The sequence below is a fragment of the Penicillium cosmopolitanum genome, assembly GCF_028827165.1.
Source record: "Penicillium cosmopolitanum strain IBT 29677 chromosome Unknown utg000008l:1.0-4398992.0:1.0-4402845.0, whole genome shotgun sequence".
In the NCBI taxonomy this organism is placed as follows: domain Eukaryota; kingdom Fungi; phylum Ascomycota; class Eurotiomycetes; order Eurotiales; family Aspergillaceae; genus Penicillium; species Penicillium cosmopolitanum.
In genome coordinates this window covers 757,713-779,742 of record NW_026622678.1, presented here as the reverse complement: position 1 = coordinate 779,742, position 22,030 = coordinate 757,713, and the positions used below count along the sequence as shown (strand labels likewise).

The window sequence follows — 22,030 nt, the reverse complement described above, 5'->3', positions numbered from 1 at the left end:
GTTCAGAAGGGCGGAGATCGACCGATCGTGGCCAGAGATGAACGAGATGTGCAGAGAGCTTTAGGACTGCAACGCGAACACGAACTCCGGATCGTCGGAAGTTAGGAGGAGCTTTGCCTTGAATTGGATGGCGAGTTGAATGGAAATTGGAGTACTCCGTACGGAGTACTAGGGCTCCGTACGCGGTAGCCGAGTTGGATTCTCTGGCTCATTTGCCCTTGTGGTCCAGACAACGACGATCGGTGCGGTTGCAAAGTTTGATTGCCCTGGAGATTTAGTTTTGGTTTTAGTTTTAGTTTTGACACGGGGGAGATGGGAAGGTCTAACCTGCCAAGCCTACAATAGAGCTCAAGTAGGAAAATAAAGAATTTGGAATTTGGAATCAGTCGAAGATCACTGAACCACTGAACCACGGCTCACGTCTAAAGTTGTCCACCTGGGCACCACAGATGATAGGAATGATCCATGGTTGTCGATTTGATAGGGCTTATGCTTGGGGTATATTTATGGGGTACGACATAGAGGGAAAGACAACCACTCGGATATTGAAAATGTATAAATTATAAAGATCACAATAACATGGTACATAGGGTATTCGTAAATTAATCCAGGGTATAGAGCAACCAGAAAAACATAGGATGCGTGGATTTCATCAAATCATCGAATCAACGCCAAAAAAAAAAACACCCGCCGAAGGATCTATTCCCAACAAATCCTTAGTCTAGGACACCTGCTACTTCAATGCATCACAAATAGGAGATACAAAGGGAAAGAGAGGAACAAAGGGGGAGGGGGAAGGAAATTTGTGTTTTTTTTTCTTTTTTTTTTTCTTTGTTTGACTCTGGGCCTCACAGTGGAGAACTCCTGCCTGAACCGAAGCGTCTCCACCGGAGGCTCCTCGGTCGCGCACCGGTCATCCCCGGCCTGCGAATGAGGTTTGACGCCTGTCGGTCAAAGCCGCTGACCTGGGGATCCGAAGCCGGATGCAGCGGGGGAGCGCGGGTTGGGCGTTCTGGGCGTTTTGGCGAGTCTCTTTGTTCGCCTTCAACCGAGCCATAGTTTGGCCAGTTGTTATTGTGTGTCCACGAGGAGGGGACCGCGGGAGGGGGAGGTGTAGATTTGCCCGTCACGCCTACGCCCGGTGGGGTGCGTGGGTCGCGCTTGGCTGCTCGAGGCGGCCGGGAGGGGAGTGGTCAGAGTCGTCATAAGTCGTGAGATGGAGTCGCGCAGTGCATGAGACACGGGTCGCGCTCAATCAAAGACCAGAAAGAAGCTGGGCTTCACATCGCCCACTGTTTCCAGCCCATTGGCTGGTAATGGCCCAGCGACTGGGGGTCTTCGTAGGGAAGGCAGTCCGCGCTAGACCAGGAAGGAGAGGGGTAGTTGCACTGAACAGGCTGGAAACAAGTTAGTAAATGAATAGTCACTTCGGAATCGTCGACAGTAGGGTTCCCACATACCGGTTGAATGAGGTTCTCCTCGAGAGAGATGGGAACCAAATGCGACGGAGGCATTCCGGTCTCCGGGCCCTCCCACCGCAGTGGAGAGGCCATCTGAAGCGGAGACGCAGTCAACTCCTTGAGAAGGCCCTTGGGGTACTGGTCGATCATGGAAATGGAGGAAATGGAGGAGCTGGAGGTTGTGGGGAGAGAGAATGTCGCGTCTGATAGAGGCGAGGGGCAGGTTTCTGCCGGAGATGAGTAGAAGGGGCTGTCATCGGAAGTTTCTGGGATATGGTTTTGAAACAGGTTGGTGGAAGGGCGTTGCTGCAGAGGCAACTCCATATTGCTCCAGACCATTCCGCAGTCGCTGGCAAGGTCAGGGTGAACTCCTGGTGCCACAATCGAGCCGATAGACATAGAGTGAGATTGCTGAGTGCCCGCAATCAAAGATCCAGAATCCATAGACATGCATCGCGGGACAGGTTCCCCCAGGGAGGCTGCTTGGGTTTGTGGTGTCCATTGAGCCTGGTCTGTTTGCGAGTCGAGTTCGCTGTCACTCGGTTAGCATTCTGCGATATTCCATGGGGATTAAGAGCTACTCACTGTCGCTCCATGTGGCGCGCCAGCAAATCGGGCCTGTGGAAGGCCTTCTTGCAGCTACTATATGTACAAGGGTAGGAGGCTTCGGGGTTGTGGTTCAGTTCATGGCGTCTGCGGTGCTCGGCGCGGGTAAAGACCTAGTTGCGATTGGGATTAACAGATTGCGCCGGCGCATAAGGAATAGAGAAGGCGCATACCTTGCTGCATCCGGGAAATTCACACGCATGAACGCGCTTTCCCTTCTTTGCCTTACTGATGCGGTGGGTTGTGGGAGTATAGGTAACGGAGGTGGGAACATCGGCCTGCGGGCTGCGGCACATGGTGTTCTTGCGGCCAACCATGGTGGGGGTTGACGACTGAGATGGTTCTGGCGACGGAGAGCTAGAAGCAATCGGGCTGTTCAGAACAGAGACGAGAGGGTTGGAAGACAAAGTCGTGACTGATGATGATGATTGTTCGAAAGAGGGTCCTCGGGCCATCCTGTGAAAAGGATGGAAAGGCCGTTGGCGGGGAGGAGGGAGAGGAGAGGGAGATATATAGGAATTCAAGAGGTAGCCAAGGCTAGGGTAATGTGATGAAATATAATATAATATAATTGTAGGAAGGATGCGGAGAGGAAGGGAAATCCGAAGTTGCAGAAGAGGTGAAGAAGCGGCGGAGGGTGGACTGATATAGAAGAGCTGGGCTGGTTGGTACAGATGGGATCGACTGTTGGATGATTAAACTTCCAGGAAATTAACGGAATTAAAATAACAGAAAGGGCAGGGGAATAAATCAAGAAATAAAATCGATTTTTTTTTTAAAAAAAAAAGAGAATAAAAAAAAGGAAATATAATGGGAAAATAAGAACGAAAAATACGGAGCTAACCTTAGATCGTAGGGAACCAAGCACGGGCGTGGAGGTGATGATCGTTCTGCGGGATGATCAGACAAGCATGAGCTAACTCGAATTGATCTGGGAAGTTATGTTTAGGAATTTAATCATAATATAATTTAATTTTGAGAAATAATCATAATACCGACCCAGGTATGTATTGTAAGATTTCTGGTATTCTTCCTCCCTCCTTCCCTCCCTCCTCCCCAGGGTGCGGCTGAGCCGACTGCGGACCCATGTCAACGGCTCTCCAATGGCGATCTGCTGTATGGCGCCAATGAGGAGGCTGTTGGCTCGCTACCGGTTGAGTGGTATTGGGATGTTGGATTGACTAGGATACATGCGAGTACGGATTACTCGTAGCCAAAATAGCATTGTTCAATCTTGAATTCTCTCGCAACTTGATCGAGGGAAATAGGAACATCGGGAAGTATACTTTCATCCCGTCCAGGTAAGTTCTCATTCCAAATCTCGCGTGGATCCCAGTCCAAAGTCCAAAGTCCAAGCTCCCACGGAACGTAACGGGTTTGCCCCACGGTGGAGCCCAGCGATGGTTCGCTGCTTTGGGCAACTCGCGGGATTCCTCCCCTGTTCCCACTAGACCTGATTAGGCATGGTGTTGCGAACCTCGGCATGATTGGCTACCGCGGAGGCGGTCTTGGTATTGCCGTTGGACAAGATATGTACGGAGTATGCGGTGTATCTGTATGTGCATCTCGGACTAAACACTAGTTACATTAGACTCGGGGAGTGAGGCTGATTCCTGTATTAGGGTGTATGTATTCGTCCAGAGATTTTCATGTTGATTTTCAACTTGGAGAATGATTCAATGGTAGTTTCCAACAGGTGAGATCTTGAGGGTACTATGCCTAAGGTTTGTTAACTACGAGCATCATGGATCGGATAATCCGGCCTACCCTTGGTACTCGTACTAAAGCTTGAAGCTTGGAGGTGGTCCCAGATCAGTGTAGATTCTGCCTCGTGGGTCACCAATCCGCCTCGACCACAGTGAAAGTAAGCCCTGCCATCCTGGCGTCTTGGCCCCTCTGTTGCCCTGTGCTGTTCACAGTAGCTTGTTTCATCCCGCCGATCCCTTACTCGATATAGCGAATGAACGTCCGGGAGCTTCCACTGACTGTCATCGTTACAACCTCTTTCCAGCTTGATGAGTGGGCTTGTTTTTGGCCCGACGTCACTATAGTTCGAGCTTCGAACGTGATCATCCCATCTCACGGCCTTCATCACTCTCCCGCGATGCGGCACAGCTTTATCCTGTACACAAAAATAGAACATGGAGTCCATTCTGTTGACACTTCTCCGCTACTGTACACTGCAATTTCTCTATCGATCCTCTAACCCCGATTGTTATGCCAATCGTTCTCCACTCACCCCTCTCTGTTCAAGTTTGCCCCAGACTACGCCCGACTGCAGGTAGATTTTGCCCATGAACCCAGGCATAGCTAGGTACTTATTCCCGTACTCCGTACTAGTTCCTGTACCCCATGCTCGGCATTGTTCGGAGAATACCTTCTCCTCCTCTGCCGCCAGGGGTATCGATCCCTGGTGGTGGCAACCTGCAGCCGTGACGGCCGCCTTAAGCATTCTGAAACAAACGAGGCGAAACTGTTGCAAAACTGTTCACTCGTTCAAGCATTCCAGAAGAAATCCTTCGCATCCACATTGCCTGCCATAGTAATCTGCACGACGCAGGGGCAAGGTCTGGGCTGGCAGGATACCGAGATGTATGGAGATATACAGAACGCAGTAGAAGTCCACGAATCATGAATCCGGATAGTCACGCCTGCCAGGTAATGGGTATACCGGGCAAATCAGCGAAATTGCAATTCCAGAGTCAGCACAGGCTCAGTATCACAGGTATGAATAAGGGACCTGACGTGGGGACTCTTGTCGGCTCCACCCCGTCGCAATTCCAAATGCTTTTTCTCTTTTGGTCTCTGTTGGACTTGCGCATTCTCCACAAGGCATATTTGGTGCCGTGCGGGAGGGTGGAAGTGGGAATCGCGCAAAATGCAAATTCCAATCGCAACTCATCTTCACGCTCCAACATCGGCACGATAAGTATAAATTTAGATAAAATTAGTATCTACTCCGTAGGGGGCTGGACGATCCCGCCCCTTGACCTTCGTGACCGACCGTGACCGACCGTGACCCTTCTTGCCGTGTGCTTTTTTTCGCGTGGGGATTTGCCCCACTCAAAAAGGCGTCTAGTCCGCATGCGGCGTAGGGCAGAATGACTCGTGCTTTGCTCGTGCTTACTAACCTAGCTAGGACTAGCGTATCTAACCAAAGTGCATACCATGCTCGTCCGTACGAGTACCTATTGGTCATGGCGCACTCCCCCGACCAGGCTCCGAAAATGGTTAGCGTTGCGATTAACCAAGTGGACACCTCAGGTGGACTAGGGTTTCCAAATACTCGATAAAACAAATCAAATGAGGAAGATAAAAAACCAGTTGGTATTACCCGATACACCGGTTCTCCGGTGGTGGTGGTGGTTTACTCAAATCTCCCACTCGTATTGTGGGCTCTTTGTCTTCTCCTAGTAGTCCTTTACAACTTCCTTTCCGTTATATCGCGCGGATCATGACGAGCGAGCCAGAATTACGGTGCCGCTAGTTGCTCTTCCCTGGTCTTCGCCTCGCCTCCCCCCCTTTTTTGCACTGATCGACAGACTCATCGACTCATCGGCTCTATACTTGTACAGTCAGGGAACGGAAAATGATACCTCCCCATACACTCCTCCATTAGTCACTCCTACGATATTATTACCGGGGAACGCACCAGAATTGGGAATGATTCAGCGCGATAGAGGGGAACACGAGAACCGCATGTGCTGCTGCAGGTATGCACGAATTCATCCCCATGGCCTGACGGGGCCTGAAGATGGAGTGGGCGTCATTGCCTCCCCGACTGCAGATGGCTGTCGTGCAGGTTCGCGAACGAGCGAGTCATCGCCTCGGGTTTGTTGTTGGTTCTTTTTTTAGACGACGATCCCGGGGCCGTGAGGGTCGCCCTACCGTCCGCCCTAACCCTTCAAAAAAGTATGTTAATGTTATCGAGCATACCCCGTTCTTACCCTATACCCGATCGGGAGATACACTGCGGTGGATATTTATGTATGGGGTTTACGAGTAGGGTGAAGGATGTAAAGTGATCTTACTCCATCTTGAAATTGTAGGTACTGCCTCGTGGCTCGGGAAATCCTGTTATTATCCTTGAGTCATTCATCCCCCTACTCCATTTCTCACACTATCCACGTAGTGGTCTAGTCGGTTCCAACAGGTCGGGAGCGACCAGATTGAAAACAGTCTACTCCCATCGGACGAGGACCGGGGATTATCGGACAAGCAGAGGGGTCCACACCATCACACCCTAAGGGATAGCTTCGGGCGACAGCAACCCCCGGACAAAATCCGCGCTGGCAAATCACAATCGCGATATGTCACCCCTTGGCTCCACTGCGAGGCTCTGAGTGACTTGTTCTCACGGTCTCGCCAGTTCGACGCGCCCCGCCGATCGGTGAACCTGGGCAAATTTTTTTTAGCGCATGCTATTTGGAGTTGCGAGAGGACGCTTTCGTGGTGGGTCTCTTTCCCAGGAAAGTAAGAGTAAAATGACAGTGCTACGCTGTAGAGAGGAAGTCTTCAAGTTGGCCCCTAAGATCTTTGACCAGGTGAAAATCTTCATGGTGAGAATTGCATAATCTTCACAACTCTGCAGCGGGCTGGGCTACGGGAAAGGCTGGTCCCGTCTCACCTCAGATGGAGGATCTGCACTTTGGACCTTCTTGATCCTCCTCCACTTCGAGTCATGTGTGGATGGGGAATTCTCGCACGCCAGTGGACGGTAGCCGACTAGCTCTGCGTACATACTCCGTACTTCTTGTACGAGTACTTTGTGAGGGGCCGACCCTGACCGTTGGGGTTTTCGGGGGAGGGTTCAGTGATGCAAATCAATCGGTCGCCCTCGCACTCACTACTCGATTGGGTAATCTAATTGCACTTGACTGTATTTGGTAATCTAATCGCACTTGGCTGTGTTGGTTACATTTTGCACGTGCAGCTTGATTCTGACGAATATCTCTGTAATCAGTAACCAACCCACCCTTCATAACTATTTACATACTTTATACGGATGTATATACGGAACAGTTCTTGACGCGTGCTCCGTATCTGTAGTAATCATACAGGACTCTCAATCTGGGGGGTTGGCCCGCGCCCAACATGCGCCCACCTGCACCTCCCGGACAACCCACGGCTCTGATTGAACCTTTATGCGCCAGGATTCCGACATAGCCCATTCCCAGAGGCTCAGCAACACAACCTTCAATCCTTCGCAACTTTATTTTATAGGGCGTTTATCAGAACCAGACTTGTTCCATCTTGCATAAGCATACTACATAACAAACATGGTACATCCCGTCAAAACGCAACCCCCAAAATAGCCCTAAAAACCGTCCTCTGTCCGACTGATGTACATACCCAGTCTAGCCTAGTTTAAATGCACAGGAATCGAAAGATTCAGAGCTGTCAGCCTCATAACCCTAGGCTTGTGACGAAGTCGCACACAATTTGGCCCAAAGCGGTTAGGGGCGCGAGGTGTGGGTCCTCCCATCGGCGGTTGTGAGGTTTATCCCTTGACCGTGGCTGGTTGCCTCTTACTTGGCCTATGAAAGCTCATGAATTCCCCTGCGGGTCCAGCAAAGGGAGGGTCTTCATTCAAGGTTGTAGAATGCACCCGGATACGGAGGGGTAGATTGATGAAGGTTAATCAATCAGAAAAAGCATCGTATGATAGAGACGGGTCCAGCTGATAGATTTTCACGTTTACGAGGGCCAAGCATTGCCCCCAAAGGAGATCGATCTGCATAGCGGAACCAATAACTTCACATCGATCATTACTGTTCTGTCAATGCCCCAGTTTACCAAGCAGACTGCATATTCGCGACCGTGGCGAAGGCGACCAGCATGAATGAATATTCATTATGAATCATTTTGAACTCACAAATGGCAGTCAACCAAGGCATATTCGCAATGCATGCTCCGTACAGAAATAGAAATCAACCTCATCCTCATTGCCCAGGTCTCAAAGATTATGAGCCACCATTTTGGATGGGCTAGGCCTCCGCAATGCTTTTCTGGGGAACCAGGCGACCCTGCAAGAGCTAGGCCCTGAATTACGCACTCCCCCACCATCTGCACAGATCAGCCGGTGGTAAGATCACAACGCTTAAATACCCATAACACAGAGGAGCATGGAGCACTGCAAGAAACCCAGCCCAACGAAAGTTAAATCCATGGCTGGTAGTGTTACCATGTCAGCAGCAATGGGCTTCTGTAATTGCCCCATAGTAAGCATTCTGTTTAATGCTTGTGGATTACTAAACTCTACTTCGTACATGTACATAGGATTGCTCTCCTGACCTTCTCTTGTCCACATCAGACCAAGGTACCAGGCGCATTGCCAAGGAACGGCGGCGGCGGCGGCGGCGCTCGTGCTTCAAAAGCCGCGCCGAATCGGGTAGTGTACAAACGATCAGTTACCCACCTTTCGTACGGCTTACCTGGTTAGTCACGTAGTCACCTGCTTGTAATTTTGGTGTTGTATGTACATACGTGGTCCATGCCTATTTAGGAACCAATGTAAGCACTATACACCTCTGGCTCGTACTTACAGCCAGTCGTATGTCATGTAGCACCTTCTTCAGGTCGATATCATGCAGGATGTTTCAGCATTGCAAATGTTGATCAGGCCATGTGGCTTCAGCAAGGCGAGGCAGATTCAGGAAAATCCACCTGAAAGCAATTTGTAATCTATTCAACTTGTACCTCAGGGGCAGGGCAATCAACCATTGTTGCACTCATACTAGCCGGGATTGATATTTGGCCAATGAGGATGAAGATTTTGTGTTGGTTCTTCGGAGCGTGGCATATCCGAAAGGCCCGCCTACCCTGCTGGGCGCTATAGGTATGTACACCCTTTTTTGGGAGATCCTCTTCTGGGAGACTGTTTTTCTTCTCTTTTTCCCTTTTCTTAGTTTACCGGTTTTGCCGGTGAATCCAAAGGATTTGTTCAACCATCCCAACGGGTCGACCCTAGTGAGGAACTTATGTACATTCTCAGGGGGAAGTCATGGGGAGGGGCAGCTGAATCGTAAGGGTCGAATGGCATGCAGCGAAAGAAAAAGCAAGTACTTGCATTGTTCCTGCTTCATCTCAATTTCAGCTCGTTTCGGGATAGGAAACGGATTACCCGACGGCCGAGCGGTGCTCCTTCAGCCGTTAACATTAGATTGTACCTGTGCATTGCGCCTTTTTGCGGGCGGGCCAGGTCCAGTCTCACTCTCATTTCCCTAATTTCAACGCCGTTAACTCGGCAGGGTCCACATCCTGGGTTAGCCACATGGTCGAAGGATCACGATACCACCAGGAATCACTAGTGTGAACGGGCCATCTTAGCCCTGTAATCCCCAAACTATAGAATCCGCAGGAGGTAATGCCATTGTAACGAACATCGACCGTTCCAACCTCCTTTCATACCAGCTCCAAGGTGAACTAGCAGGGATCCTTTTGCATTGATTAGTCGGAGTCGACCGACAGGGGTTGATCCTGTAAACCCCGTCCACACTACTGCAATGCCCCAGCCATCATCTGCACGAGTACTGTGAACTAACCTCGTCCTGGTAACTGTTGGTAGATACCTGCCCTACGACTGGTCTGTATGATGGTTTCAGCGTTGCTTACACGTGGACTGTGCTTGGATAGTGCTGATCATTGGAGGGGGTTTTATTTTTATCTTCCCCTCCCCTAATCTCCCATCTGACACTAAGTCGCCCTAGGGCACATCTTCCCTCCCGGAAAAGCAAAGCGTGTACTATCCTAACCCGCATTTATGTCGGCGACCACACGAAGAACCTGATCGCCCACTCCTCCCCGAAAAGCCGCCTGTTGATCGTGTGTTTCATCTTCCTCTCTGGCGCAGAGTGGCGTGCTCCGCCATCTACACAGCACCGTAGTCACTTGCCATACGTGCTGCGGCCGAGTACCTTTCGGGTGAATACCGGCTAATGTGTCCGCTTATCTCCATATATACTACTATTTTAAAGCAGGGCTGATTCCTGGAGGCAGACTGATCTTCCTCAAGTCTGGCTTCAACTCGTTTGTTTCTTGGTTTTGGTTGGTGGATAGGCTGATCTCTCATTTCCCACGGTCGGAGACGGGTGTCCCGGCATCAAACGGGCTGATTTCGACTCGATGCCCGGCGGAATTGACGACTATGTGCGCGGTTTTCATCCGAACCCCGAACCAGGTACTGAGTACGGAGTAGCTCGGTCTTATCGATCGGGACAATTTATTCACCCGGTGGTTATTCTCTTTGTTCCAACATAGATCGCAAAACTCCGTTGCTGCACTCAACCAACTGAGCAAGCCCAGTGTTCATCATTGAAACAGTCTACCTATCAGGTTACAGAGCTATGTCGATCTACACTGGTTCAAGTTAGAAGGATCAGGGTTCCTGGAGTACAGAACGAAGGGCAAAAATCAAATCAAAATGGGCAATAGGGTTGGTATCCACAACGCTCCACGATTCACTTCTCAACCACGGGTCGACAGTATGCCGGGCCCGATATTTGCCCATACAATATTTCATGAATCCTGCGAATCCTGTGGGAAATTTACTACTCCATAGTGGGACATATTATCCTTCGGTTCCATGGTCCGGTTATGGGGTTAGATGCTTGCGAAGGCGTATCATCCACCTAGGCAAGATTCATGAGCACGGCGGACTCGGACTAAACTACAGAGTACGGACGACATCTATGTACCTTCGGTGACAGTGCCAATCATAATCGCCGTTGTAGCTACTCTTGTACCCTCACACTCACAAGGATCGCGCGCCAGTTGGAGATCCTCAAACGACAATCTAATTGATTCAAGAGTGATGGTCTAGATGTAGCTCATCCATTGATTACGAGTACGTTTTAATTGCAGGGACTTGTATACGTACGAGTCTCGAGTTGCGACTTACGACTTGGCGGTCTAGGAACCTTGATCTTACACGATTGCACCTTTGACGTACAGCGATAGAATCAAGAGAGGGATGGGTCTTGAACGGTAAGAGCAGTGAAAAGAAAAATAGAACAAAGGTAATTCTTCACCGTAACAACGATATTCGAATGAGGCCCAAGCTCTCCACTTCATGAAGGGGCAAATCCCAAATCCGATATAAGTCCCTAATTAGCACCATTTGAGGTCTTTCTCTCCAGGTTTCGTCCTTGTATTGCCAAACCAAAGCGCGACCCGAAATCCGATTGCGTTGCATGACCAGCAAAACCAACATATCCACAGTCAACCAATCATGCACTGCTCGTACTCCCAACCAATGACCTAGCCGCAGCAAACAGCGCTCGATAGATGCAAGAAGTAAAATCTAGCTCAAGCCCTTGACGCAATGCACCTCCAGGGCCTATAGAAAAAGAATCTCAATCCCAGGCCAGCAATCGCCATATGCGCGATGACATCATGTCCCTGACGCTGGGCCAGAAGGTCCAAGTCATCGTCGTTGGCGCTGTTGGTTCGAGGAACAGCTATTATTCGCAGAGACGATATGTTCCACAAACCAGTGGGAGAATTTAGGTACATAGAGCGGCCTTGCAGAAATACTGCAGTGGTGCTGCAGAATGTCGACGAGTCGTGCTGCGAGATGTGGGTGGATTTGTCAACCTACAAACGCCAACGCCAACACCAAGGCGGCGGCCTGCTTAAGCCCGAAGCGCCCCCGCAAAGACCGACACTTTTAGTTTTTGTAAAAAGGACTTTCATGACAATTTCCGCTTCCGCCGTCAAAATCCGATGTCATGTACGGATACGGAGTACGGAGTAAAGATCGGTCCTAGTCGGGAATTGGCCGAGCCAGCATACTGCTTGTACTAGTACTTCCATCTCCCGCTCTTCGTTCAGGCACCGACGGTAGCTTAGTACGGTAGCCTACAGTAGTAACTGAGATGTACTCATTGTGTACCTATAGTGCAGGTATCCCCTTCGAAGCCCTTCATTTGATCTGCGTCTTCGGATGGTTCGCGCCTCTAAACCACTTTGGAGCGACGATCACCGCCTCGTACACGTGCATACTGTGGTTGTGGTTATGTTTCTACCTCATCTGCACGTCAGTCTGGAGATCCCCATACCATTCTGGCTATGTGGTCTGGATTTCAAGATTAGGCCCTATAACCGCTGTTGGATCGAAGGTCGATCATGGTTGGAGCACTTCGCGCTAGGGAAAATGGTGCTCCTGCGTGGTCTTGGATGACCTCAGAGGCTTTTTTTCTTGAGTTGACAGAAGTCCCGATGGGATACTGGATGTTACCGGTCCTGATGCCTGATGTCATTTCAAGGTGAGGGGATGAAATGCTCTTTGCCTTTCGGGGTTCGTCGCGAACCCCAGCTTGAGTGTAGGATAGAGAGTGTGATAATCTATAGTTGTGTAAACCATGCGGTTCATTGCCATGTGCTTGGCTACCTTAGGCTGGGGTGCCTATCTCGGATACTCACTGTACTGGAGACTCTAAAGTCCCGATTTGAATGCTATGAGAAGAATAAGACAGATTTAATGAGAACGAGGATGATTGATGTTGGCTCTCTTATGGTTGAATTCTACTGTATTTTGAATGTTGTCGTCTTTTCAGTCGAAACTATGAAGGTTTTTTGAAAATTATTTTTGAAATGTCTACTACTCGCTGCTGGAATGACCTACTAGTAGAATAGTCAAACAATTCCGAGCTTGCCTAGGTAATGTTCCAAGATTTGGCCATGTGGCTTTAAGCTGGAGTCTCATCGCATTGATCTCAATTCACCTGCATAGAGATTTCTATTGCCGTTTTCCTTAATTCAGAACTATATCCTGACAAACTTCCAAGGTTGAAGTCATGCTTCATATATTCTTCACTCTGACTACTAGGAAGTACCGCGCACTCCATTCCAACGCCGAATTTAAGATGAGGAGACTAGCAAGCCTTCTTCTTCAGCACGGGGTGGCACTCAGTGTTGAACACGAAGTCGTCCAGGCTAACGACATCTGGCTCGGTGAATGTGAGGTAGAGATATTTGAGGACTTCGGCAAAGTAGAAGCTGGAAACATAGTTGACCAGATCCCCACCATACGGAGCATTGACATCAGTGATTTCAGCGTAAGGGACTGATTTCGAGCGAGTGGTGTTCAACGCTTGGAAAATCTCCCAGTTGTAGTCCTGCCAGCGTGTGTCGCCGGTGATACGATAGGCATACCAGATACTCTCGAGCGGCTCTGGGTACGAGCGATATGATGGGTCTTCAATGAAATATCCGTATTTGGCAGCGTATGAGCGAAGGGTGGCGTTCTTGTTGTAACTCTTGTCGTATGCTCTGTTGTGCTCGTTGTACCAGGCGATTGCTAAAAGTCATTAGCCTGATTCGAGAAAGAAACGAAGCGAATAAACTCTTTCAGTGCATACTTGATGGTCCAAGGCCAGTGACTGTCGTGTTATATAGCCAATGGCAGCTGTCAGTCACTTTCACGCCCAACTCTGAGATATCTGGTCGATCAAGATAAGCTCCACCGAGCAAAAGATTGCCACCGGCAAAGCATGCCTAAGAAAATTGTTTAGAACAGAGTACTCTTCTTGGCTGAAAACGGTTGACTAACATAATCATCCATTGACCACATGATGGTGCCGTTCTCGTCAAGCTGCGATAGGAAAGTGAGTTCCGGTCTTTTATAAGGACTGAGCGCGATATTTTCTTTGCTTGACTCGACGGTCAAAATCCAGAAGTCTTTCAACTGCTCAACCATATCATCTTCTGGGTCGTAGATGTAGGTTTTGATGAGGTACTTAAAGAAGTTAGTCAATGTCAGGACCTGGTTTGAGATATTGCTCACCTCAATGAAACTGTCGACACCAGCTTCCCAGCCACCATCGAGAGTGATAAATTTGCCCGTTTCAGTGTTTAGCTCAGTTCCCACCAGACCGGGGAAAGCCGGCGCAGGCTGAGGGTTAATCAGGTACTTTTCGGCTTTTTGAGCCTATGATATTCTAAGTGTCAGCATCTGATTTGGTCTTGTCATCTCCCGGGCATACTTGAGCCATACATTTTTACGGAATGATTCATCTCCAGTCAGATCAGACAGCCTGTAGTACTCTAGAATCATAGTTCCAGCTTGTGCAGTATTCGTACTGTTGTACTTAGTACCATTGACAGCTGTCGTGCTCTTCATAATTTCGCCGGTCGAAAGGTTCATGGTAGATGCAGGCAGGCCAGAGGCAGTGTCAAATACCGGGCTGATGGCGGTAGCCAGGGACTTGGCCTGCGATAGCAAGGCCTCAACAAGCTTTTCATCGTAGGGATTGGGAAAACGGCCGCTTTTGATCAAGTCATAAGCGCTCAGAAGGCTATGAAGATTTAGTTTCTGATCCAATGTAAGAGGGAGTGAGTCTTACCCGCCGAGGTAACGAATATTGATGTCGAAGAAGTTCACGATATCAGGAGACTTCCTAAGAAACAGTTAGAATAAGGATGTGTGATCGATTACTGCCGGTTTTTAACCTACGTGAAGTCGACTGAGGCGATATGCTTCAGCTGTTGCTCCACGACATCCGTGAGACCCATGATGATCGCAGTGTCGATTCCATCAACAACGCTAGCACCCCACCCAAAGAGATCATCGGTATAGTTGTGGGTCAGGGGTAGAAGTTCATCATTCGGGAATGCATATTTGGAGTATTCGTGCCACTCGCGTGCATACGCCTGCTTTACAGCTTCGGCACGAGGGTCATTTTTGTTCGTGCCCTTGGGGAAGTCATGCTGAACCTTCTTGCAGGTACTCCCGGATGAAGCTGAAGGGGCAGCACTGGTGACCGCCGCTAGGGCCAGCAAAATATGGGACACGCCAACCATATTGGGAATCCTCAGTGAAGAAAAAAAAACAATGCTTTAATTTACTGCAGATTGATTCATGTTGGCAACGGGAAGGGGTACATGTGTATTTATCTGTCCATGGAGATCGGCAGGAACATCGTTACATTCCTGGAAGGTTACAGTTTGGCAAAGATCGGCCTCATCGTTGAAAATCAATCACTCAATGTGGAACTTGATTGTTGAAATTTGAGTCGGATCTGACGAGTACAATTATTTGCCCAGGGGTTCAACTACTTATTCTTTGTTCATGGGTGAATGAGCAAGGCCAAGTACGGAAGCACACTTTTCAGAGATAAACAGAATAGACCTCACCTAGAGGCATGTTCAATCATGAAAGATAAATCAAGACAAGGGGTCAAAATCGGTGTCCAGGCCGAGCGCACTGACATCAGCGCCATGGCCACTCAAGCTTTTGCCCCAGACTGGGGCCCCGTCCGTCGTGATCCTTCGGCGAAACAAAGACCGAGTCTCCACGCGGGGTAGTCCCAAGTCGGAACGGACTTAAGAATGTCAACTTTGCTAACCTGGGCACTTTGTTTGCTTCAAGATATGGAGAATATTGAATTTATTTCACATGGGGCATATTCGGGTAGTTTTAACGAGATCTCGAATATTCGGTACAAATTTCAAAATATACATAAATACCATATATATCAGTCACCAATATCATAGGTCAGTTTCAAGTTTGATAAGGATGTGCACAAAATTCCCGAGACAAATACTTGTATGCGAGTCTGCATCCATGGTGTCTTCAAATAGAGCTCTGGGCCGCAGCGTAGATTCTTGACTCATACAGGTAGTAGTACGCAGTAGGTGCAATGAACAGTCGGTATGGAGACCTCCAGGTGCGATTCCCTAGCCTTTTTTTAGGAAATGATCATCTCGAGCAGTCTGACCCAAGCTCAGAGAGGTTTAGTTAGTTTCAATATCGCCTTTAAATGTCCGATGGAATACTACCCCAAAGTCAATGCGATTTCACCCCCTCAATGAACCAAAAGATGGACATAAAAATACTCGACACGCAAATATGGGCGCTGGCACTTGGAAAGCTTCAATCTTCGAGTTTGAGTCGGCATGAAGACATTATCTTATATATTACTTTTGGCAAGAGCTGCTGTTTCCCAGAATGTCATCGATCTAGGGAACAAAAACTGGACCTTGACAGGTCCAAACATCACAGTCCCTGGCTCCGCACCATCCCAGGCACACCTGGATCTCTTTGCAGCGGGCGTGATTGGGGATCCACTATATGGAGAAAATGATACCGAGCTGCTCTGGGTCCAGAGATCTAACTGGACTTACTCGACCGTGATCTCCAACCTGTGTGTTACCATCATTTTTCGAGGAACGATAGTTCATTACTCATTCACCTTATCTAGGGGCCAAACCGAGGATTTTTCAACGTGGCTTATTTTTGATGGCCTTGACACCTTTGCCTCTATCGAATTTTGTAATCAATTTATTGGAAATACGGACAACCAGTTCCGTCAATGGTACTTCGATGTAACCGATATAGCTCGGTCATGCAAGGATGAGCCCAAATTGAGTCTCAACTTCGGGTCCGCTACCAAGATCGTAAAAGAGATAGCAGAAAATGGCGACCGTATGTCCCGATCTCCCTTATACATTTCTAAATTTCTAAAAGAAAGAAACAGCTCTCCTGAATAGCGCCGATGGCGCCCCAACCGAAGAATTCTGCTGCAAAGAATACATGCGTAAGGAGCAGTCTGACTTTGGCTGGGATTGGGCTCCAAAGATAGCACCTGCTGGGATCTGGCAGCCGGCACGGGTCGTACAGCTGGATTCCGCTTCACCTGTATATGTTCGAAACGCCTTGATTGATATCTTTCGAAAGGGTCAGATGAATAATATCCCACCGGATCAGTCCCAGCCATGGATCTTCAATGTGAGCCTTGATTATCTAGGCACCTTGCCTCGAGAATCTTCACTGCATGTCTTCTTAGATGATGCTCGCGGGAAATTCATATTGGATCGGCCCTTGGAAAATACCTATCAATCTACGAACACGATAGAGGGGAGTATCACTATTGACCCCAAGTTGGTTGACCTTTGGTGGCCGATAGGATTGGGGTCACAACCGCTCTACAAGGCCACTATCAAGATTCTTCATGGCGAGAAAACCATTTCAGAAATTAATCGCAGAGTTGGATTCCGGACCGTGGTTCTGAATCTGTTACCAGTGACAGAAGAACAACAGGCTCAGGGTATTGCGCCTGGCTCGAACTTCCACTTCGAGGTGAATGGCCATGAATTTTATGCTAAGGGCTCAAATCTTGTTCCGCCTGATGTCTTCTGGCCAAGAGTGAACGAAACTAAGATACGAAAGTATGTCTGATTACTCCAGCTGGACGGTAATTATGCTTATATCCCTTTTCAGTCTATTCGAGGCCGTTGTTGTCGGGGTAAGAATCCAACTCTGGTTGATCATTTGTTTTCAATAAGCTAACCAGATATAAGAATCAAAATATGCTTCGAGTATGGTCATCTGGTGCCTATCTTCCTAGCTGGATCTATGACATTGCAGATGAGATGGGCATCTTTTTGTGGTCTGAGTTTGGTAAGACACCTAAACATGGCTCCCAATTCAAGCATTAATACGCTCAAGAATTCTCCGATGCCGAATACCCTGCCAATTCCAGCTACCTGGCTCAATATGAAGAAGAGGCCACTTATCAAGTTGTATGAAGCCATTTCCCCTTCTTCCAATTATTTGGTAACTGAGGATGAAACAGCGTCGCGTCAACCACCATCCAAGTCTTGCCCTATGGGTCGGCGGCAACGAGCTAGAGCAGATCATGCTGAGCTATTTCTTTGATCCCGAAAGTCCTGGGACCCTTCTCCGCGAATACGAGCATATCTTTCTAGAATTGCTAATTGGGGCTGTTTACTCGAATACAAAATCAATCGGCTATATTCCATCGTCGTGAGTATCTACTTATCGTTTCTTTCTCTTTTTCTTTTCCCTTTTAACAGAATGAGACAAAAGTACATACAACGGATTCTTGAGTTTGAACTTTAGCTCTACGATGCCTCAGCTTCCACGGTATCACAATACATCTGGACCAGGCTATATCTACGCAGATACAGGTAAGCTCTTCATTCAATCTAACGTTAGAGTTCTTGCATTTACCAATAACACATAGACACATATAACTATGATGCGAGCCAAGCCTTCAATCTTAGCTCGTATCCAATTGGTCGATTTGCTACTGAATTCGGATTCATCTCCATGCCCTCGGTTTATTCTTGGAAGCAAGCCATACCGTATGACCAGCTTTTTATGTCCTCGGACATGGTGATTCATCACAATCGCCATTACCCCTTTGGAGGACCTGCCAATGCTACTGATCGAGAACTTTCGGTTCTAGGGCTCGAAGAGATGACCGCTGCAGTACAAAATTGGTATCCAGTCCCAGATATACAGAACAGTGTAGCGAACTTCAGGCAAGTTTACGGCCTTGAATATAGAGCGTTCATTCTTAATAATTTCATAGTGCGTGGTGCTGGACAACTCAGGTCTTTCAAGCCGACTACTACACCTCCGAATTGGCCTTCTACAGACGGGGTTCCGGGATGCCACAGCGAAATCTCGGGTCGCTGTATTGGCAATTGGAAGATCTTTGGTAATAGAAGCTCCTATTTTCAAGCCCCCGGATGGCGATCGGCCACTAATGTTTTAAGTATTCAGGGCTGCACCTACATGGTCCAGCATCGAACCTGACGGTCGCTGGAAGGTTCTCTTTTATCGTGCAAAGGACATCTTCCAGCCCGTCATCGGGCATTCTTTCTATAACTCGACCACGGGTGATTTGGAAGCCTGGGTCATGTCTGATCTTTGGTCTCCAGTTAGTGGAACGGCCAAACTGAGCTGGATGGATTGGAGTGGGAAACCACTCTCTGGGTCGAACAAGCCTATCTCCAAGACGATTCCGTTCACTGTTGGAGCCATCAACTCGACCCGTGTATTCAAGACGAATCTTCTGAGAGACTACATTGATCTTGATTTTTCAAATTCCCTCCTTCGCGTGGATATCTCTGGTGATGGTGTCACGCCCAATGAGTCCCAAAAGAAGACATATGAGCATATATCTTTCTTCCATCCAGAGTCCCTGGGAAAGGCGAAGATTCAAGATCCGAAAATTCGAGTCTCTCATTTTGCCGGGGCCCATAACTTCCGTGTTGAAGCGAAGGGCGGAGTGGCTGCGTGGGTGTGGTTGGATCATCCACTCGGAGTGCAGGGCTATTTCTCGGACAATGGATTCTGGCTGGCCCGGGGAAAGCAAGAATGTCCAATTTACAGTCAAGAAAGACTGGACAAACGGAGAATGGGCGGAGGGTGTTCTAGTTAGGAGTATTTGGAATAATACTTTGCCCAACTGAGAGTTGAGACCTCAAGCTCGGCTAGATAGGATGGATTCAAATGGCATCACCTTCAAAGAATCCCATGACCAGTGAGTGCCAAATCAATCTCTCTATAGACTAAAGATCGTTTCTAAACGTACCTAGAGACATTAAAGGTATGGCACTGCTTTTCTAGCAATCCGAAGGTTCCCACATTCCACCTTCATGTAGAGAACTCCCTGCGTTATTCGTCTTACCAGTACCCTTAACCGCTTGTTTCATGGCCTGGTATACCATTAGTTCCTGGGTATCACAGGTAGGTCTCAATGCACCAGATCTAGCGATCTTGAAGAAAAGAAAAATCGCACTCACAACCAGCAATCAGACACCAAACGCTCCTGGAAAGCACATGGATCGTCCGACCTAAAATTTGGGCAGAGGTCACGAAGGTAGTCTCTACCTCCAACGATCCAACCCCATTCTCCTGGTAAGTAAACACTCTTGAGCCTGAGCTGGCCTACTACAATGTGACGTGTGTTGATGCGCGCATATCCATTCTCGCATTAAATACAGGCTAACTCATCTTTCCTACTTACAGTACCATTCCACGGCACCAAGGGGAAAAAGAAAGCAATTCGGGAATACACCTGAACATACTGTTCAGACCGGTCGAATGGAAGGCTGAAGAAAAAGAATTGAGGGTGGAAAAAGGAAATCGTGGGAATGAGACAAGTCTGCTCTAGCAAGCATCGATAGAGCCGAGAAAGAAAATAGAAAGAAACGCCTTTTCGGACACTAGAATACCGCCTAATCCTCAAAGTCCATAAAGACGGTATGCCACAGCTCGGCACATGGGATGCATGGCCTTTCGATGTGATCGACCCGATTGAGTTGCTTGGGGTGGGTACTGTCCCTTTTATCAAGTCGAACTCGCAGGCTGGCGCGGACTTCAGGCGGGGCTTCATGTAAATGCACGTCATCCGCGCGAAGGCACGGTCAGAGTAGAAACAGATTCAAACTAAATTCACCAAGTATGGACACCGAATCGGGTCGAGCCGTATGCCTTTCGGATATCATAACTCCGCTAAAAATAACCCGAGGAAAATATGACAAGAGAAGAAAAAGAATAAAAACAGATCTCTCATAGGGTGGGATATCGGATGAGAGGGAAAGGGCGTTGACAACGCGCAATGCAGCGGGCGGAATGAAGTGGAGAGGATGAATGGTGGTCGTCGTATGCCTTAGCGATGATCAGGGTTGGTGACCTGCAAAATCCGGCGGGAGAAATCATGGTCGTCGTCGATGCTGCCATTGCTTTGGCGGCGCTCGGCCATATAAGATCCATCGAATCGCGAGTCCGACATCTGCTGGTGAGTACTACCGGAGAAGCCGGCTCCAGCACCACCCTCGGCCTTTTGCTTGCGGGAGCGGTAGAAGAAAAATCCACCACCGGCCAGAGCAGCGACACCAACTACACCAACGACTACACCAGCAGCGATCGCAGCCGTGTTGGTGCCACCACCCTTAGAACCGCTGTCATCGCTCGATGCGGCGCTCGTGGGGGTTGTAGTTATAATAACGGTATGGCCTCCGGCGTTTGTCGAGACTGACTCCACTGCGGCATCAGTCTTAGTTGGGGAAGAGTCGCCAGTAGTAGTGGTAGCCGAAGTTGATGAGCCATCATCATTGCCAGTATCAAAGCTGTATACGGAATAGAAGCCGTCACCGCCGCCTAAGAGTTGTAATTATTGGATTAGTAAAGCAAATCGAATCATCATGGGGGTTTCACATCAACATCAACAACATACACTTGTTCTCCGGGTAACCTGCGCACTGGGTATCGCACTTGCTGGTGTCGACTTTGTCTGAAGAGTCAGGCGCGGAGCTACCACACAGGCAGTCCTTTCCATTCGTCGTGGCAAAATATGAGGCGCTCTTGCTAGTGCAGTGATCCGAGCACCATCCAGTACTTTGGTACGTGTATGTTGTCGAACCGCCGAGACTCCCCGCGCTGCTAAAGCAACCGACAAAGGTGCCACTAGACCGTTTGTGAATGGCCATATGATGGAAAGACTTGGCCGAGGCGGAGCCGGCCACCAACAGGAGGCTCAGGACAGATTTCGTGGTGAAGCGCATGATGACGACGAGAGGTAGGAGAGATCTAGATCACGAAAGAAAATGAAGATGGAAAGGTAGTACCGCGTCAGACACAGTCGGAGCGGATGGAATGAAGAACCAGGAACGACCTGCGTAACCCTTAGGAACTTCTCGATGGAGGGAAAGAAAGGACGACTAAAAAGTAATAAAGGTCGTCACTTGAGAATCTCCGGCACTCGAGTCGGCGCAGAGACCTCGAGCAAAGTCACGGTGGAATCAACCAGGGCCTTCGTGGAAGGAGAAGCTCGGCTCCTGGGATATCGAAGTCGCGGAAGACGAGCGAAGGGACAATCGATCGATCGATATGAAGGAGCGAAAATTGGGAGGGAAACAGCGAGAGAAATGGGGGTTTAGACGATCCCCAGGTGAAACGAATCAAGTGGACGAGGGACCGGTTTCACAGCGCTTGCCCCCTAATCGGCTTTGTGAGAAGCGTCAAAGGCGGAATAGGATTGGCGAGTGGGCGAAAGCAAGCGGTCGAGTTTAGAACTGGGGTGAAAGGAGGGTCCCTCGAAGTAAAGAGCGTGAGGGTGTTGTTGTTGAGGGAGGGGAGTGTGGGATAATGTCGAAGGGAAGGAGAGGGAGTCTTCAGAACGAAAGGGGGAGTAGTCTGATGGGGCGCC

General features: G+C 48.9%; 4 protein-coding genes across 4 annotated transcripts; 1 reads left to right on the top strand and 3 right to left on the bottom strand.

The window, feature by feature from the left end:
* Positions 1 to 1,280: 1,280 nt before the first annotated feature.
* Positions 1,281 to 2,521, bottom strand: N7509_006839 (C2H2-type zinc finger protein; the record flags this gene model as incomplete). The annotated part of the gene is made up of 4 exons (XM_056631476.1): positions 1,281 to 1,397; positions 1,461 to 1,992; positions 2,046 to 2,179; positions 2,240 to 2,521. 4 exons carry the CDS (start codon positions 2,519 to 2,521, stop codon positions 1,281 to 1,283), a joined length of 1,065 nt encoding a protein of 354 aa, XP_056487027.1.
* A 10,419-nt stretch (positions 2,522 to 12,940) lies between these two features.
* N7509_006838 (glycoside hydrolase family 47 protein) lies at positions 12,941 to 14,867 on the bottom strand (the record flags this gene model as incomplete). The annotated part of the gene is made up of 7 exons (XM_056631475.1): positions 12,941 to 13,365; positions 13,427 to 13,562; positions 13,618 to 13,803; positions 13,852 to 13,995; positions 14,062 to 14,362; positions 14,411 to 14,464; positions 14,521 to 14,867. The coding sequence occupies 7 exons, from the start codon at positions 14,865 to 14,867 to the stop codon at positions 12,941 to 12,943; spliced, it is 1,593 nt and encodes a 530-aa protein (XP_056487026.1).
* Positions 14,868 to 15,962: 1,095 nt separating this feature from the next.
* Positions 15,963 to 19,258, top strand: N7509_006837 (beta-mannosidase; the record flags this gene model as incomplete). Its single annotated transcript, XM_056631474.1, has 11 exons — positions 15,963 to 16,210; positions 16,268 to 16,491; positions 16,544 to 17,234; positions 17,287 to 17,311; positions 17,367 to 17,466; positions 17,515 to 17,588; positions 17,642 to 17,832; positions 17,896 to 17,996; positions 18,053 to 18,311; positions 18,404 to 18,532; positions 18,598 to 19,258. 11 exons carry the CDS (start codon positions 15,963 to 15,965, stop codon positions 19,256 to 19,258), a joined length of 2,703 nt encoding a protein of 900 aa, XP_056487025.1.
* A 1,233-nt stretch (positions 19,259 to 20,491) lies between these two features.
* On the bottom strand, positions 20,492 to 21,386 carry N7509_006836 (WSC domain-containing protein; the record flags this gene model as incomplete). The annotated part of the gene is made up of 2 exons (XM_056631473.1): positions 20,492 to 20,982; positions 21,059 to 21,386. 2 exons carry the CDS (start codon positions 21,384 to 21,386, stop codon positions 20,492 to 20,494), a joined length of 819 nt encoding a protein of 272 aa, XP_056487024.1.
* Positions 21,387 to 22,030: the final 644 nt, after the last annotated feature.